The sequence below is a fragment of the Anser anser genome (assembly GCF_964211835.1).
Source record: "Anser anser genome assembly, chromosome: Z".
Classification (NCBI taxonomy): Eukaryota; Metazoa; Chordata; class Aves; order Anseriformes; family Anatidae; genus Anser; species Anser anser.
Window position 1 is genome coordinate 51894892 of NC_139723.1, and position 19588 is coordinate 51914479.

The 19588-nt window shown below is 38.2% G+C and overlaps 1 protein-coding gene across 1 annotated transcript in view; it reads right to left on the minus strand.

Moving 5' to 3' along the window:
* Positions 1-19367, minus strand: part of LOC310889532 (uncharacterized protein) — a 251945-nt gene extending 232578 nt beyond the window's left edge. Inside the window, exon 1 of the mRNA XM_083817120.1 lies at positions 19174-19367. Coding sequence (XP_083673246.1) covers positions 19174-19251 — 78 coding nt within the window. The 5' untranslated portion in view covers positions 19252-19367. The remainder of the gene's footprint in view (positions 1-19173) is intronic.
* Between the last annotated feature and the right edge of the window lie 221 nt (positions 19368-19588).

A 19588-nucleotide genomic window follows, 5' to 3' on the forward strand; every position in this document is an offset into this window, starting at 1 on the left:
GTAAGTACAATAATTTTAAAACTTGGTGATGTCTTTGTGGTTAACTCTTAAATTTTATTTCTAGATAACTAGGCACCTTTGTGCTCCAGGACAAATTTTCCTCTAGGAGGAAAAATAAGAAATGAATTTCATCTGCTCCCTCACAATTGATTAGAGGCAAAAAACACTCAGATTACATCAACAGTTTGGGATTTCTGCCTCCCCAAATAATTGCCTGCTAAGCATGCTTTCATTACATATTCTTTATTATGGAAGAAACACTTGTGGAGAAACAATATGCCACCTGAAAGAAGTTTTGTTTGAAATGTTGACATTACCAGCCCCTCCTACCAGGTCTCTCCAACCCTTCATTTTCATAACACTGCTCAATCATTAACATTTCTGTAACAAAATAATCTTTCAATTGTCTCTTCAAAATTTTTTTAATTTCTGACAAAGCTTAAAAATAATTTATTTTGGATAGAACTTTGTCCTGGTTTCAGTTAGGACAGAGTTAATTTTCCTCCTAGTAGCTGGTAGGGTGCTATGTTTTGGATTAGGATGAGAAGAGCGCTGATAACATGCTGATGTTTTAATTGTTGCAGAGCAGTGCTTACACCAAGCCAACAACTTTTCAGCTTCTCGCTCTGTCCTGCCAGCGAGCAGGCTAGGGGTGCAGCAGGAGCTGGGAGGGGACAGACCCAGAACAGCTGACCCAAACTGGCCAAAGGGGTATTCCATACCATCTGACATCATGCTAAACAATATATAGGGGTGGCTGGCCGGGGTGGGGGGCCGGCTGCTCGGGGATAGGCTGGGTATCGGTCAGCGGGTGGTGAGCAATTGCACTGTGCATCACTTGTTTCATACACATTATTATTACTACTACTACTATTATTATTATTATTATTATTATTATTATTATCCTGTCTTAATAAGCTGTCTTTATCTCAACTCACATGCTTCACTTTCCCGTTTCTCTCCCCCATCCCAGAAAGGGAGGGGGGAGGGTGAGTGAACGGCTGTGTGATGTTTAGCTGCCGGCCGGGTTAAACCACAACAAACTTAAAAATAAAGGACATTTTGTTTTCAACAGTCTTTACAAATCTATTCCTCCTGCTAGTCCTCTTCTTCCTCAGTTAGGTGAAGTATAATCATCTTAAGATAATCACAGTCGCTCCATAGCTTTTCACAAGGCCAAGGAGGTTTTCTGTTGAAGCTGACAGTGAATTCAAACCTCTATTATCCTTAATGAGTAAATAACCAGGACTACATGTCTTCCTTTTTATATTAGTTTGTGGATTACCTTCAGCATTTAACTTCATGTAAATGTCATTCCTTCCTTCTCAGATAATTTACTGACATTGATTGATTTATTTTAGTGGACCTTTTCCTGGGTAACCCTAAACCAGTCAGAGTCATGTAACCTTATACTGCTGAATGGCTTACCTTCTAGAATAGGGTATATAGACTTCAAAACAATGTGATAGCTGTCATGGATTAACATCCTTTCACTATAACAAAGACAAAATCTGCAATAAATATTCCTACTATAAAACACAGTTCTACTTGTTAATACAAGTTACCACAAACAGATATGCCATCTGTAAACATCTGAATGAATGGGAATCCACTCTGAATACAAACACAAGTATATCTTGTAAAAAAACAGATGGAAAAATGTAGCATACATTGAAGAGAGCTTTTTTTTATTTTTATTATTATTATTAAAATGCACTCATATATGTTATGGTCCTATATAACTGCACTCCTAAATAGTTACAGGACAGGCCTATAACAGGACAACCCACAGGAGAAATCACCTTATAGCTAATCCATTTACACATACCTGATCTACCACTTGCTGATTTCAATTTACATCTTATCATATCTGACTTGGTAAATCCTATGGACCCTTAATCATGAAGTAAAGTGGTTTTATAAGGTTCTCATGTTATGCCATTATCTATCTTTAGAAAATAACAAGAAAAAGAAAAGCAGATAACCTGGGTAAGCCAAATAGTAGGTGAAAGGAATGTGCCAAATCGTTAAAAATCAGTTCAGAAAACCAAAGATGTCAATTACAATTCTGTAAGCTTGTTTTAGAAAGTCTTAAAACCAAAAGGAAGAACTTTCAGCAAAATCTAAATATACCACACCACTGCATTCATGCAAGTGAAACAAGAAAGTGTTTCTCTTTTTCTGTTGCTATTTCACTGAAGATGAACCACTTGCAGAAATACCTTCAATATTTTTTTTCAAGTCTGATGTACAGAACTCAGATGTAACAAGATGTGCCAGCAGTAGTACACTTCTCTTAGTTTCATGCATTGTTATTGCATAATAATCTCTGCTACTATCTGCTACTATCTGCCAAATTATATTTATGTGATCCCACTTCATTTTGTTTAAGAGTACTCTGTTCAAAATACAGAGACATTACATTCTTGCACACATTTATCTCACTCTGAGGTAGAATTCAAAGAACTACTATTGTTGGCCATTTTTAGACAAGCTTTTTTCTCATTTTTCTCTTCTACATCTACACCTTTCTGTTTGAACTGTACAAAGAATTCAACATGTGTTGAACACTTATAACTAAAGTTACAAGTATAGAGATGGTGATTTTGTGCATTAAACATGCCTATCCTTTAGCCCATGCCTAAACCTATAGCCAGCTATCACACTTAACTTGTTACTAACTCTAAAGATAAAAGTTGCTGTTGGACACTTCTACTTATTTCAACATATATCACTTGCTTCCTAACAAAAAACATTCCTTCCCATAACGTACTGAATTCATAACACTAGGCTCTTGCAGCACTCATAAAATCAGCTGGTTAACCTACCTGTTCGTGATCCATTCCTAAACACAAACCCCAGACCCAATGACATCTGGTCAGCTCTACCTGCGACTAAATCCCATGCCTGTATCTTCCATCCAATGCAGCCTGCATACCCCAGTCTCCACTTACATCTGGAAAAAGTCTATGAATCAGGTTGGTCCACTTAATTCTATTTTCCATAAACCTAATTGCAGCTTGATCTCTGTCCTTGTCAGGGCATGTGGGCAGTAGAGCAATAAGGAAATAGGAACTTGTTTCCCCAGACCAGCCCATCGCTCTCTCAATGGTAGAGATCAGCCGATGAGATCAGCTCTTCCTGCCAGACTTACTAAAACTTCAGCCTAGACTTAGCTTTGGCAAATCAGCCTAGGTCAGCTAATTACATTCAATTTTGTCCCACTTTTACATTTGTTTTTAAATTCAGTCCTTAATTGTCCACTTTGTTGACTAAGAATCCCAGATTTCTTAGGAAATTTTCATTTTTAATTAACATTTGTTGGAAAAACTATTTACATTAAAAAAAAAAATAAGACAAAGTAAAGCACTGATTCATTATTAAGCTTCTATTAATTATAATTTCCCCTTTAGCAAAAAAATTAGTTCAGTTTTTGTGTACTGTTATTGCTCAACCATGGGCCATGAATGTTGTACAATGTTATGCATGGAGCTTCACCATTTATCCTTCTTCCCTTTAAGAGGAGAAAAAAAGAAAAAAAAAAAAGAAAAAAAAAGCTTTCATTAAAATTTGGATTATTTTTTATTGTTTAACATTTTCTTCTCTCTGTAACTGAAGGTCGTAAATCTGATTCCTCTAGTGCTTTGTTTTTTCTTGTTTGATTGTTTTGTTTTGTTTTCTTTATCTGTAATGATATCAATCATAAGAAGCGCTGAAAAAAAGAACAGTTCATTTTCTCGTGTGCACAACGTACAGCGATTCTTCAGCTATGCTTTTAAGTTGCTGTATGTACACAATATTATTGCATATATCTGCCCCAGAGCACCTCTGTCTACAGTTTTGAAGCTATTCATCTATATGAATTATTCTTTTTCCTGTAGATATTTAATTCTAAATTGTTTGTGAATTTTTCAAGTCCAAGAACAATTTTATTTTCACTGGAGTATTTTCTTAAAGTAGTGGGAGAATGAACTGCCAGTCAATACTGCTCTTACAATACACATAAAAGCCTGAATTAAGTTATATTTGACAGAATGCAATGCAAAGGTATATTAAATGATCTTCCTCCCCCAGAAAATCTATGCTATATAATAATAAAAAAGAAAGAAAAAGAGGTAACTGTGTAGAGGAATTTCACAAAGTAAATTTTGGGTTTCATAGTTGGGTAAAACTTTCTGACTGAAAATGTGATTGTATTCCTCTATCAGAATCTGGAGAAATGCATTCAAACATCTCTATGAACAGTCTTTCTTCAGCCCAACAAATTTTTTAAATTAATAACTTACCTGTTTTGTTGCTTATAGTTTTTCATGAATATATGAAAATACTGGGTATTTTTTCCATTTTAAAATACAATTCGCTCTTTCTCTGAACTTCAGGAAACTGATTTCTATCCAAGAATCTAGGGGCATTAGGAAAATATCTATTCTTACATGTGTAAGCCTGGTGCAGTAAACGATATATATTCATACACACTTTGTCAGACACACAGATTTTTTCAACCTAATAAGTGTATTTTAGGTACTTAAAAATTAGTTTAGCAAAACTTTTACTTCTCCATAAGCAGATATTGTAATCATACCTAGTGCTTTATATGAGCCAGTTACACTGCAGTATCAGGAAAATGAAAAACAGCCACACCTCTTTCCCCTTCATTGAACGGAGTGAGGTCAATTTTCTAAGCTGCAGAAGCCAAGACTCACCAGGGAATAAAATTTAAGGTAAAAGAAAATGACACCTGGATGAAGGTTTTCTAAAGTGTCTCACCTTTTCTATCAGGAAATAAAAAAAAAATAACAGCACACTGTGCGGGGGATGGGAGCACCAGGGCAAAATTAGTCTCTTATGTTCTTTCCCTCTCCTATTATTAAGCCTGAGGAGCAGGGAAAAAAGCTTGTCATGTTGGCTTCCAAAAGATGCATCCAAGCTGCCTGTCCCTTACAAACAGGTTTTTGGATTATTACATTACTCGCTATCCTTATCACAATCCAACCTCCTCTCTAAAGAACTCAAAAATCTTACAAAATTGAGGAAGCTGAAGCAATTACCTGGAAATTTGCTATTTTTTTTAATCTGGTTTGCATCCAAATATCACCAAATATTATCCAAATATAACCCATGCCATTTACAAGAGGAATTGTAAGGGAACATGAAGAAGAGACTACATGCTGCAGAGGTTTACATGGATGAAAAATAATGGCTTTGTTAGTTACAATTTGTTGGGCCCTATCTGATTCTCTTTCCATGATAGGACCAAACAATGTCCTTCTCATATAGCAATCACCAAAAAAAATAAAAAATAAATAAAAAAATCTCAATACACATAAAGATAGAATTTAGCATGTTTTAATTCCACCACAATTTCTTAAGTATAAGCAAAAATTCAGGGCATCTTTAACACCTTTTTCCATGTAATACATTGTTTGGGAAGGAGACAGACTGGTAAAATTGATGTACCATTTTTTTTGTTATTAATCTTAGCCTTGATAAGTCAGGTGAGCTTTAATCAACAGCAGGATTCAATATTGAAGTAGAACAAGTAATTTTGCTTCTTAAAAAAATTGAGAAATTTAAAATAAAAGAAATTCAGAAATGATCACATCAATTTAAGATTGCTACTTTTTCCTTTCATATTTTACTTAAACCATCCTAAAGTTCTGTGTGTGTACCCAGAAAATACATGATGTGAACAGACTTGGAGAAGATAAAAACTAAGTGCACAGAATATTTTACCTTAACTGAGGGGTTTTGATTGTTTTTAATTAAAAATAAATAAATAAATCATAGAATTGAAAGCATTTATTAAGGTATTTCCATCTGGGTTATCCATGACAAAGAAACATATAGCAGTCTTCCTTTCACCATTTGTAGTTATAAACAAGATGAACAGCTAAATAGGCTGTTCCCATGACTGCAAAATTTACATAGATCAAGTCAGAGGAATAAAACATCCAAAAATCAATGTTCAGCTGCATGATCTTGAAGACATCTTTATAACACTATTAAAGTATTTTGAGAACCAGATTTCTGCAAAATTCCTTTCTCACATACATGTATATATATATCTTTTTTTTTTTTCAGATGGGCAGATTAAAGCCTTGCAGATATTAAAAGATAACAAAATATATTGAAAATAGATGGAAATGCAGATCTCTCCTTCCCCTCTTCTTTAAATATAGTTTATTCTCTGAATATCTAATGCAATGTGAAATAAATAAATAAATAAATAAAATAAAATAAAATAAAATAAAATAAAATAAAATAAATAAAATAAAATAAATAAAATAAAATAAAATAAAATAAAATAAAATAAAATAAAATAAAATAAAATAATAAAATAAAATAAAATGGGTTCTTTCATAAGATGCAAAAATTGTCTCCCACATTAATCCCAAGATATATTTGACCAAAAAAATAAAGAAATTATTATTAATAATAATAATAATAATAATATCCAAGCCAAAACAAAATACAATAAAAGTTATGCGAGCTTTTATTTGTCTTAACTAAAAGTTTTAGATAATCATATATGCTATAATCTTAAAACCATTACTAGATGATGAAATATTTTTGGATCATATGGATTTTTAATTAACAACATACTTAACTAAGTTTTCCTAAATAGCTTAATAAACTACAACATTGTATTAGATTAGATGTTCACAGTCATCCTGTGAACAGTCAACTTTCTTCTTTAGCTTCTGTTCACCATTTTAGAACATGTCCTGTCACAGTTCAAATCCCATAAGAATATTACAGGAGCCTGATGTGGCTCTAAATATACTTTTTTAAAATGCCTGGTGAGCAGTCTTCTTCCTGGTAGATGAGGAGCCTTCTTCCATGTTTTCATCCCAGATGGAAATTTTAGGGAGACCTAAGAAGATCCAAGACCTCAGGTTCACAAACCAGAATTTGTTTTGCACAAAACCAGACATAGACCACGGTTCCGCCTTTGCATGGAGTTATCTGAGTGAAACCAGATAACTTTCATATGGAAACAGACTGCTTTTTTCTTTTTCGATAGTAAACCATTTTGAAAAGGGTGCATTAAATATTCATTTTAATTGCACTCCAACTTCCAGAATTCTTTATATGTGACTTGACATATAAAATTGTGAGTCTGGAGTCTCCAAGACCAGGAAAAGATCTGTGCCACAACACAGACCATTTCAGGGATCCTGTTAAAATATTGTCTCTCCTTTCTGTTAGTGAGTAATCAATTAACAGCAGAATGCCAGAGCTAAACATGTGGCAAGAATCTGCAACTACAGTAATCAGATACAATTGAAGATAGTTTTGATGCTATTAAAAGCCTCTCTCTTCATTTCTCCCAGCCTATTGCTGTACAGCTGATATATGGAATGAAACTTGTTCCAGATAAATATTTCTCCTGAAAGCTGATGTTAAAGTTTAAGGAAATGAAAATAAAAAGCACAGCCACCAAATAAACAAACAAACAAAATTTTAAATTCATATAAATAAGTTCAAATATCACTTCATCGCCTCTCTTTCTCTTCAGGAGAGAGAGAAATAAGGATATGGGGCAAGCTAATTTTAGCATTTTAAACCTAAGTAGAAATCCATGTTCTTCTTTTACTGAAATTTGAGATATCTGAATAGCAGATCTCCACGCTGCAGCCCGTGGAGGAGCCCCCGGTGGAGCAGGTGGATGTGGCCTGGAGGAGGCTGCGGCCCATGGAGAGCCCCCGCAGGAGCAGGCCCCGGGCCGGAGCTGCAGCCCGTGGAGAGGAGCCCACGCAGGAGCAGGGGTCTGGGGGGAGCTGCCACCCGTGGGGGACCCGTGCTGGAGCAGTTTGCTCCTGGGGGATGGATGGACCCCGTGGTACGGAGCCATGTGGGAGCAGTTCTTGAAGAGCTGCTGCCTGTGGGCAGCCCCCGCAGGCTCAGTTCGGGCAGGACGGCATCCCGTGGGAGGGACCCCAAGGGGAGCAGGGGGCGGAGACGAAGTGTTAGGGACTGACCGCAGCCTCCGTTCCCCTGCACTGCTCTGGGGAAGGAGGTGGAAGAGGGCGGATGGGGGAAGGTGTTTTTGGTTTCTTTCCTTTGTTTCTCACTTATCTAGCTTGTTAATAATGGGCAATAAATTTTACTGTCTCCCTACTCTGAGTCTGTTTTGCTTGTGACAATAATTGTTGAGTGATCTCCCCGCCCTTATGTCAACCCTTGAGCCTTTTTCATCATATTTTCTCCCTCTTTCCCTTTGAGGAGGGAGAGTGAGAGAGCAGTTGTGGTGGAGTTCAGTTGCTCACCTGAGTAAAACCACCACTGCAGGTTTCACTAGATAAGTTAATTTTAGAGTGCTCCTCTTTGACAATGTTTCAGATAATTATAGAAACAAAATAATTTTGAGCCTGGCAAAATCAGATATACTTTTTTTTTTTTTTTTAATTTCAAATATAGTTCAAGGCAAGCTGTTAGAAAAATAATAATAGTAAAAACCACTAGAGTTCAGGTTTTCCTGAGAAGAATTTCTTTCTGGTGTTTAGACATTTCTTTAAAAATGTTTACCTAAAGCTTTAAAATCTTTCTCCAAAACTGTCTTTTAGCAACAACTCTCTAATAATTTTGTGGAGTACATATTCATGTGCACTTCTAGTACCATTTTCCCACTGTCAGCTTTCAGACACTTTGATATTATCTAACTGAATTCTTAAACACATCACATGTCAGATTTTTGTTGGTTACCTGACTAGCATAGGTCACTCAGTCAAGGAAAGTGCAGAAACTACTGCTTGTCTAATGAATTTTGTTTTATTTCTCTGAATTGCTACCAAGCATTCAGTTTACTTTTTTATTTCCCTTATGTGTCCTTTCTGGCAAGCAAAATCATTCTTCATTTGTGGCTGTCCAGTGCCTTGTTAATTCCACAGCCATGATAATAAGAATATTCAGTTACATTTCTAAATCATATTAGAAGTTAACAGCAGGAAGATAAACCCTACACTCAGCTTCCTTGAAAGAGCTGATCATCAAATAATAAATCCTGTCTACACTGCAACCCCCTTGTGGTGAGGTTCACCGTTCACCCAGGAAAAATATTTTAAATTTGCCATTGAAGATGTCTACATTCTACCACCATGTTGTTTCAAACTGTCTCAAATCAGGGAAATTGAATAAATAAAACAATACAATGATAGAGTTTCCTGGACTTTGATGAAAAAAAAAAAAAAAACAAAAAAAAAAACCACAGTCCTCATTTCAGTATGTTAATTTACTCCAAAGTACAAAACATCATAACAATGTTATGATAGTATTGCCAAAAGTATCAGAGAATGAATACAGGATGGGGAGGACAGAAAACTTTTTCTAATAAAAACATGAATACAGCACAAGCTTCTAGGTTAAAAGAAAAACAGATTTCTTTCCTGACAGTATGAAACCTGTATTTGTTCTATATGTTAGTTTTATCTACTCCAAATTAAGCACATTTCTTAGTGCATAATTCATATTCAGAATGACCCAGTAAGACATCTTCTCTCTAGCCTCTGTATGTTTGTCCTGAGGGCAAGTAACTTTTAGATGGAGGAGGGATTTTTTTTAATGACTTCTATCTGTGGCTCTCGCCATATATATATATGCAGGTGTCCATGTGCAAGACTGTAGTAACAGTTTTCCATTGTAAGGGACTACAGGGTAAGTGCACATTTTGTTAGCAAATGAAAATGCTTAGGTGTTTATGAACTATACAACATAAAAATATGAAATTTAAAAAGCAAATGCTGAGCTCACTTGCTTATAAAATGAACTTCAGTATGAACCTAAATAGCAACATGAATATTCGTATGAAAGCCAAAAGTTCTGGTCCATCTGGCAACTACTCTTTAATCTTCTGAAATACTTCATAATAATTCAGCATCTCATAGATGTTAACCCTAAGCACAATAGTTTCTGTAAAAACATATCTGTAGACAAATCATTAAATATTATGTTAATAACTGAAATAAATAAATAATCTCTATAAAGAAATGTGAAATTAAAACATAAAAAATAAAAAAATGTTTAAGAGGTTACATTCAGTGTTTGAAAATCACTCACTTCCAGAATAAACACTGTTTTCGATTAATCATTGCAGTACAGCACAGAAACTCCCAGGTACTTTATTTAACTCCAAGTGGATTTCAAGAGTTTACCTTTTGACAGCAGTCTTCCACTAAGCAGAAATTGAAAAGCTACTATTCAAATCACAGGTGAAGCGTTATGTTTCAGTGACAGTACTCATAATAAACCTTTGCGTGCAATATCCGGTGCCATTATCTGCAAGTTAAAGGTTAGAATTAAAAGGCAATGGGGGAGAACATACCAAACGCAGAGATCTTGTTGCCTTTCTATGGACTGTTCAGACACAGTCTCCAAATCTGCAAACACATAAATGTGTGTAAGTTCATATGGCTGATATCCTGCATTCACAGGGATCACCTACAACCAGTGTTACAAACACTCAAGACATTTTTCAGCAGGAGAGCAGATGTGGCAAGAGAATACCAACAAGGGCAAGAGAATAACAAGAAGCAACATGAAACTAAGGTAGCAAAAGAAAAAATTATCTGGAAATTGATTTCTGGTTTTACATAGGCACACCTCTTTCCTGAGAGATTTTGTAAAGGCAGCTTTTTCTTACTGAAACCTACAGATGTCTAAAATGTCAGGTATTTCCAATATCAAAAAAGGATAACTTTCTAATAAAACTTCTGAAAAATATCTGTTTGCATTTCAAAATGTTCCCATGCACCACTCTGTGGATGAGCTTAGCATGGTAAATTGCCATAAAATTTCTCACACTATTGCAGTGAAGCTGTTATGTTTTCATGGGGGAAAAAAAAAAAAAAAAAAAAAAAAAAAGTAGTTTTACAAATGTGCCATTTTTCAAGCATTAGTTAAGTAAAATTATCACTTAGACTTACAGTACTGACCTCTGCTGCCACCTTAATTCTCCAGACAACTGCAAAATCTAAAAGCCTAAATATCAATTTTTTTGAAATCCAACAGAAATCTTGAAGTGTCATTCCTCTGTTCATCAATCATCAGACACATTTCCCCTTATTCATTTCCCCTTCCCTATTTAGACTTAGGTCAGTCAAGACATGGGAAAAAAAAAAAAAAAAAAGAAAAAAAAGGGCATTCTTCATGGCTGTGAAGCATGATGCAGAGCAACTGGTCAATCATTTCTGGGAGTTAGCATAAGTCACGATGTGTCTGGCTCCTTTCTATTTCCTCTAAAAAACAATAACAACAACAAAACACCACACACACACACACACACACACAAAATGCAGCCACACAGGACTAGTTTTTGGCTATTATAGTTACATAGTAGCACGTTCTTATATATGAATTATTTCCTTTGTATCAGCTCTCCACATAAACATGTGCAGTCATAAGAAAAGAAAAATGGGTTTCTGTAGCCCACCTGAGCTACATGGAGAGCAGAGATATTATTATAACTAAGTCAAAATCCACAAAGAGGACTTTCAGTTCAACGCAATACATGTGGCTGTTTAATCTGTAAATCAAAACAAAACTAAATGAAACAATTACTGGCAGTTTTGTACAAATTCACTCTTCCATTATTAAATGCCTCATTGAAAGACTGACACATATGGGGTCAGTTTAAAATATGTATATACATGTACAGATGAAAATTCTGGAAACATTTGTTCGAGTCAAAAGTAACAGTATCAAACAATACTTCACTAGCCATATCTGGGACTGATGTAATGCAGTCATTATTCATGGCACCTAGCCATGTAGGACTATGAGCAAACTGAAGCAAGGATGCAAGAATAAACTTTGTTTAATTCCTGTGATGGATATTATTGTCTTAGCAAGGTACATCATATGTGTATTAGCAAGATACATCATATTGCTCTCGTATAGTCAGTAGAATAACATGGTTAAAGTACCGTGTTTTCTGTTATCTGGAAGAACGCATTGTTATGATCTGATGTCCCCTCTATGTTTATTCCAAATTATGCAATATTTTTTTGTCCTTCTTCCTTTTTCTCCTATTTTTAGAAAGTGTATCTGTGTGCCAAATAATACTAGTGATCCATTCCTCCCATAATTTATTCTAAGGTATCCAATTTATATTGGAACATATATGCCCCTACCTAATATATTTATTACAAATACACACATATATAATATATATATTAAGCTCCACATAATATATTTCTGAAAGGCCCTGAACTGTCTCTTTTCGTTCTATTTCTCCACTTCTTGGTAACTTTCTTTGCACGTACATGTCCAACAATTATGCTGACTGCTCATTTCTCTCAAAAGGTACACGAAATACATACCTTTGAGACTGCAAAGGGTCTAAAGAGTTTAATTAAATTTAATAGGGGCATGACTCAAATGTACATGGTGTTATTCACCAACTCTTGTAAAGGACATGTTGCATTGCAGTTATATTGCTTACTGAAACAGAAACATGTTGTTTGCAGCTGGAACAAAACTACATGTTTGGTGTGCAAAGAGCCTCATGGTACACTATAATAAGACCATAGAATCATAATATCATAGAATCAATTAAGTTGTAAAAGACCCTTATGATCATCAAGTCCAACCATACACCTAACACTACAAAGTCCACCATTAAACCATGCCCCTTATTGCCATGTCCACACATCCCTTAGATACCTCCAAGGATGGCAACCCCACCACTTCACTGGTCAGATCTTTCCAATGTCTAACCACCCTTTCCATGAGGAAATTCTTCCTGACATCTAATCTAAGTCTCTCCCGATGCAACTCAACGTCATTTCCTCATGTCCAAACACTCGTCACCTGAGAAAAGAGACTGACGCTGTCCTTGCTGCAACCTCCTTTCAGGTAGTTATAGAGAGCGATGAGGTCTCCCCTCAGCCTCTAGACAAAACAACCCCAATTCCCTCAGCTGCTCCTAATATGTCTTGTTTTCTAACCTCTTCACAAGCTTCATTACTTGTCTTTTCACACACTCGAGCAAATCAATGTCTTCCTTGTGGTGAGGGGCCCAAAACTGAACACAGTACTCAAGGCGCAGTCTCACCAGTACCCCTTACAAGGGGATAATCACTTCTATAGCCCTGCTGGCCTACTCTGTTTCTGATACAAGGCAGGATGCCATTGGCCTTACTAGCCACCTGGGCACACTGCTGGTTCATGTTCAGAAAACACATATACATGAGATGTTATGGGAAGGTTTAAAATATGGGAACAGAAGCATACAGAGAATATTTGATTTATTAAAACCAGCTAAAGACTTGATAGTCTACTCACCATACATTATCCCATTAACAGAATTCATCAGGTTTGATCATATTTTTGATTACAGGAGAGGCACACATTGTATTTTGTAGATAAATAAATAAATATATATATATATTTTAAAAGAAGACACTGGAAAGTAAATATATTGGAGTGTGGATTGCAGTGAAAGAAGATTAAAAGGACATCTGGGCTCCTCATTTTTTGCTTTTTCATGTTAAGCAAGCTAAAGATATAAGGAAAAGATACAATTTCTAACCAAGATTTTTAAAACTCCTAATACAGGCTTATCTAATAATCACAGAGAATTCCTCAATCTCTGGGGCAGCTACAAGAAATAATTTATGTGTTTGATGTTTCCATAAAGTCCTAGTTATATTCACTTTTTGCACACAATGTGAACTTCTAAACAGGGAACAGAACTTCATTTTAATGCACAGGTTAAATTTTTATTAAGAGAAGTAGTTTTCAGGACACAAGACTGGAACACAATAGTGGTAATGAAAGCTAAATTATCAAAAATTATACCTTGATTTTTTGAAGGATATGTTCATGAATCAGTTCTGCCATCAATCATTAATTACAAATGTTCCATGTCTCTACCTAACTGTATGATTGCTTTATCAACCCAATTTTTCTTGAAATACTCACAAATGGGAATTTTCTTTAACTTGATGAAAATTGGCAAACAGCTCTAAAAAATAAGAATAAGATAGAATTTCAAACCATATAGATATCATAATAGTAGAGTTTTATTCCTTTTTTTTCTGTTCACACTGAGGGGGCAAAAGCTAATACAGAAGAGTTGGTTATTGGGGTCACATAAGAGAGCAATGAAGAATATCTTCAGCGATCATAAGACTTGATATGTCTGAATCTGTACAATCAGACATATGCTAACATTCCCATTCCCCATGTTTACCTCTTGATCTGTTGTACCTGGTGCTTGACCTCCATTTGAATTGCACAGCTCCCTCATTCACCCCACCTTTGCACATGTACAGATGAAAACATGACAGTAGGATTCAGATGTAGTATCAGTTTGTGAATAATTTCACTTTCGCTCGTGCAACCAGAAGAGGAAGTATCTTCTTCTTTGACATATGTACATATTCACATACAGCCTGTGAAAATGTGTGAAAATGCTTGTACCTTAGATCTCAGCTGAGCTGCAGGCTCAGAGACCTGTAACATAAACATATTTAGTCTAATTTTCACAGTATGAGCAATAGATGTCTTCAATGCAAGGCATTCCTCCTGCTAAATTTTAAACTCTTCTCCACAAAGAAGACAAGGGGCCTTATGGCCTTCGTGAAAGAAAGGCCATTAGAACTGTTTTAAAAAGCAAATATTTTCCCCATACTCTGCATTTTCAGAAACAGCTCTACAATTTTGAATGAAATTTTCCTAATATTTGATTTTAATGAGTTGCCCTGCATGGTTAAAAGTTAGCCAAAAGTCTTTTCTTCACCAAATATTTAAGTAAGCTTTGCAGAAAAGGCAATTTGGCAGAAAAGGACCTGGGAGTCCTGTGAGAAAACAAGTTGGCTGTAACCAAGCAAAGCACCTTTTTGGCAAAGAAGGTGAATAGTATCCTGAGCAGCATCAGGTAAAGTACTGTCAGCAAGTCAAGGGAGGTGATCCTTTGCCTCTTCTCAGTGCTGGTGTGGCCACACCTGGAGTACTGTGTCCAGTGCTAGGTTCCCCAGGAGATTAGATGGACATAGTGGGGAGAGTCCAGCAGAGGGCCACAAACATGATGAAGTGCCTGGAGCATTTCTCCTATGATGAAAGACCAAGAGAGCTGGGGCTGTTCAGCCTGGGGAAAAGGCTCAGATGGGTTGTACGCATCAATGTGCACAAACACCTGAAGGGAAGGTGTAAAGAAGATGAAGATAGGCTCCTTTCAGTGGTGCCCAGTGACAGGACAAGAGGCAACGGGCACAATATGAAACACATGAGGTTCCTCTTGAACATCAGGAAGCAATTCGTTGCTCCACAGTTGACTGAGCACTGAAAGAGGTTGCCCTGAAAAGTTGTGCAGACTCCCTCCTTGGAGATCTTCAGAAGTTGTCTGAACATGGCTGTCTGGGCAATATGCTCCAGGTGGCCCTACCTGAGGAAGGGTGTTGGACCAAATGACCTGTAGAGGTCTGTTCCAACCTCAATCAATCTGTGATTCTGTGATTTTAATCAGAAGGGCAAAACGAGTCTTACAATTTGAAATGAAATATGATGATAAAAAAAAAAAAAAAAAGAAAGAAAGAAAGAAAAGAAAAATTCTTCTAGCTCTAAGTTTTCAGCTGTCACTATAACCAGGAACCCATTTCATCTATTACAAAACTCAAAAGACAATTCCAGTTGTTAAACTAGCTCAAGTTTTTTTAGGCTTTTTACAACAGGGTGAAATCTGAGTTTGCTCAACTTTAACCAGCCATCATCCATAAGTGTTAATCAATCTAATTAATGGTCATAATACTACCAAAAGCCATAAAAGCACACTACAAATATTATTTTGATAGTTTCAAACTGTTTTGAAGAAGATTTTACACGAAACATGTAGGGCCATGGTGTTATTTCAGTGCTGGCTGACGAGTTGAATCATGTAAGGTTAATACTTGTATTCTAAGATTTTGTCTTCATCTCTTTCTTGCCCACAGTTTCAATTAAAATGTTCTCATTCTGAACAAATTTAACCTTCTAAATGTAAAATGATTTTTTTTTATTTTTTATTTTTAATATACAGACTAAGAGTATATTCATATTTTTACAATCATTCAACAGCTTTGTTTTGGTCTTTATTCAAAATAAGAAAAAGTTGTAGACTTCTCTGGACAGTACAGTGCAACTCAGTGGATTCATACCTGGCAAATATTTTGCAGAAGAAAAGATAAAGCTAAATTCTTAATATAATTTGCTATCATGTCACTACTTAAGTCCAATGCCCCAGAATTCATGATCCAGAAGGTCTTCTCCAACCTAAATAGCTCTGTGATTCTATGATTCTACAGCAGGTGCTTTAGAAGGATGCTTTCTTCCCCATATGAACAATTTGCTAATACACACAATACATACAATACCTCCACTTCTTTCCCTCCCGCCCTATAATACATACTGTGGATATGAAAAAGGGGGAAGTATGTATCAGCCACATTGCTTGAATATGAAAATAGGATAGGATATAGCAAATATGAGGCACACAAAGTCTAGGAGAACAGAGACAAGCATGAAAATTCAATCTTCCAACAGTCTATGCCACTTCCAGACCAAAACCTACTGGTAGCCAGTCAGTCCTTAAAACAGATGTGAAAATGCTTACATCCATGAAGTTCATACATGAACTCTTAAGCAGAGCTAAAAGTTGAGTCTTCTACGGTAACTAATACATCTAAATGCAATTAAAAAGTAATTTTATGTTCTTCTATTGGGTTATCTACTCTAATCTCTTCAACATGATTGCAACAGGAAATTAAAAATGAAAATCACCATGAGAAGAATCACTCTAAGAATCTGAGAGTTGGTGGTAGCCATTCCTAGTCAAAGCTATGAGAAGAGATGAGGAAATTGAAATTCCACAGGAAATGTTGAACTGAGGATGCGTCATGAACACAGGTCATCTCCAGCAATCTAGCACTTAATTCCAATATACAACATGAAAATGAAGTTTGGACCTGTAATTATTAATCTATCTTTTTAATTAAAAGAAGAATTAAAAGAACCCAATTTGGTCTCGATCATGAAGGATTTATAAAATAGTAATAAAAACACCACACAATTAAAAGACCCAGTTTACCTCTCCCTCAATAAGAAATGCAATGTATTATTATCTATGTTCCTCTTTATCATAGTAGGGTATATCAATATCATCCAGAACCTAAATTCATGGTCATACTAAGAATATTCATTTTTCATCCTAATTTAACCTAAAATTTATATTAATATTATGCAGTGCTACAGAATTACAACTATTCTGAGTATCTTTCTCTGCAATACATCCACATACCTACGTGTGCTTAGCAAAGCATAACTTTAATCCCCACATAGTCAACTATCTCGCATTACAAATGCTAGAAAAACAACAGGAGGCTTGCTGGGCTGATTATGGTTTTGGCCATAGGAAATGCTGCCCATGAGGACAACTGATTTTATTCATGCTATCACTGTGTAAATTTGAGACGAGAGGCAGGAGGCAGTGCCAAGCTGCTATTTCAAGAGTAACACTATCTCAATAACTGTAAAATGAAATTCATGCAACTCAGTATCCAACATAAAAGCCAAAGGAAACTTAACTGCCTTTCGGTTCCAGCTCTCAGACCTCTGCACTGCATCTCACTGGCTCCACACTTTTTCAAAAGTAAGCCTGAATATTCTGTATTTGCATGTAAAAAAAAAAAAAAGTCAGGAGATATTTTAGTTCTCCATGAAGAGGAGCTGCTTGCAAGAAAGAGGACAAGCAGGTGCACAGGGCCAGGGTAAGCAGGGACAGAGCTGAGTGCCAGGGGAGATTAGCTCAACTTCAGTCCTGGGAGCAAAGCTGGTGACTGGGATAAAAGATGTGGCAGATGAGGTTTCCGTTGGAGGACCATGGCCATTATGGCACTACTGGCCTCTGTCAGAAACACATATAGCAGATCACACTAGAAATTGGCTTCTGCGTGCCAGCCTGTGCATTTCTGAGGTACACAGTGCTACCAGCACACCCTTTAGCTTTTTGCCCAGGTCTTGTCCATTGAGAGAGTCGCCATCCCATTTTGACTGCATGCCTGCAGGTGCAAACTGACATCACTCCTCACCACCCACCGTCCCTGCTGCGGGCTGCTGAATCATCTCCTTTGCACAGGGCTGGTGCAGCTACAGAAGGCAATGTGATCTGGCATAAAAGTTTTTCTATCAAAAGAAATTAAGTTTATTCAGGATCACTAGGCTAACGAGCTCACAGTCATGCAGTTGCCACAGAGGTTCAAGGGAGGAGAAAATGCATGGTCAGGAGCACAGGGGAAGATCACAAATGTCCTGTTCAGAAGCAGCCTGAAGTTACACAGTTTTGTTTTCTTGAGAGGGTTAAATTAAGCTAATGCCCTAAATACAAACAGATCACCATCTTTACTGCAAATATGCCATTACTTATTTAAAACTCATCTTAAAACTTTAAGAACAAAAACGAATGGGAACGATTTAGGAGAGCTGTGTTCACACTTGCTTTTCTTTAGGGCACATACAAGGCTGAAAGTGAGTTCATTTATTGTCTCCAGAGGGCTGGATGGGGCACCATCAGGGAGGCTACTTTTTTTTTTTTTTTCCCTTGGCTACAGTCGTTGAAATAAAAGCTGGGCAATAGCACATAGATGACTAAGTAAAGCAAACTACCTGTAGAGCATGTTAGAGGATGTAAATTACACCCGAGGGAAATGCAGCGACACGGCACAGCTCCGCGATCTGCTCTGAATAAAACACCCGCTGGAGAAAGGCAGGCGGGGCGGGGGGGACGGACTCCCAGAGCTGTTCTGCATCTTGAGGAGTATCCCCCCGACACAGCCCAAGGGAGGCTGAGAACCTCATTTCCCGGCGCCCGGAGAGACTTAGCAGCACCGCTCACTTTTCCAGCGACGATCCATCCCATCCTCCCCCCGGGGGGCTGTAAAACCAGCCTCCCGCGGCCCCCGGCTCGCACAGCTATGCTCCAGCTCCTGCCCGAGTCCCCCGCAGCGGGCAGAGGGCCGCGGGACCTACCTTCAGCCCCGGGGGGCCGCGCTGCCCGGCGCCGGGAGCATCCCGGCGGCCGCAGGTGCGGAGCTCCGGCTCCCGCGGGGGGGGGAGGTTCCCGTCCCGGAGCTGCCCCGCACTACCACCGCCACCTTCCCCGCGGGGAGGCGGCCGCCCCCGCCCCGCCAACTTCCTTCTTACCTGCGCGGCGGCGGCGAGGAGCCCCAGGGCGAGGGCCAGCAGCGCGGTGCCCCGGCGCTGCCCCGCCGCCGCGGCCATCCTCCTTCCTCCTCCTCCTCCTCCTCCTCCTCCTCTTCCTCCTTCTCCTCCTCCCGCGGCGCTCCGGCGCGGTGCACCGGGGGGGCCGCCCCGCTCCGCCGCTCCTTGCCCGCCCGGCGGCCGCCCCTGCGCGCCTCTGCGAGCGGCGCGGGGTGCGCGGCGCCTCCGGGCCCCGCAGGGCAGGGAGGTGCGCGGGGGCGCGGCCCCCCGCTGCCGAGCGGCGGGGAGGGAGGCGGGGAGCAGCCGCCGCCGCCGCCGGTCCGCCCCCGCCCGCCGCCGCCTCCCCCGGGGCTCCCCCGGGGCTCGGACGGAGCGGGTGGCGCAGGGGGAGGCCGGG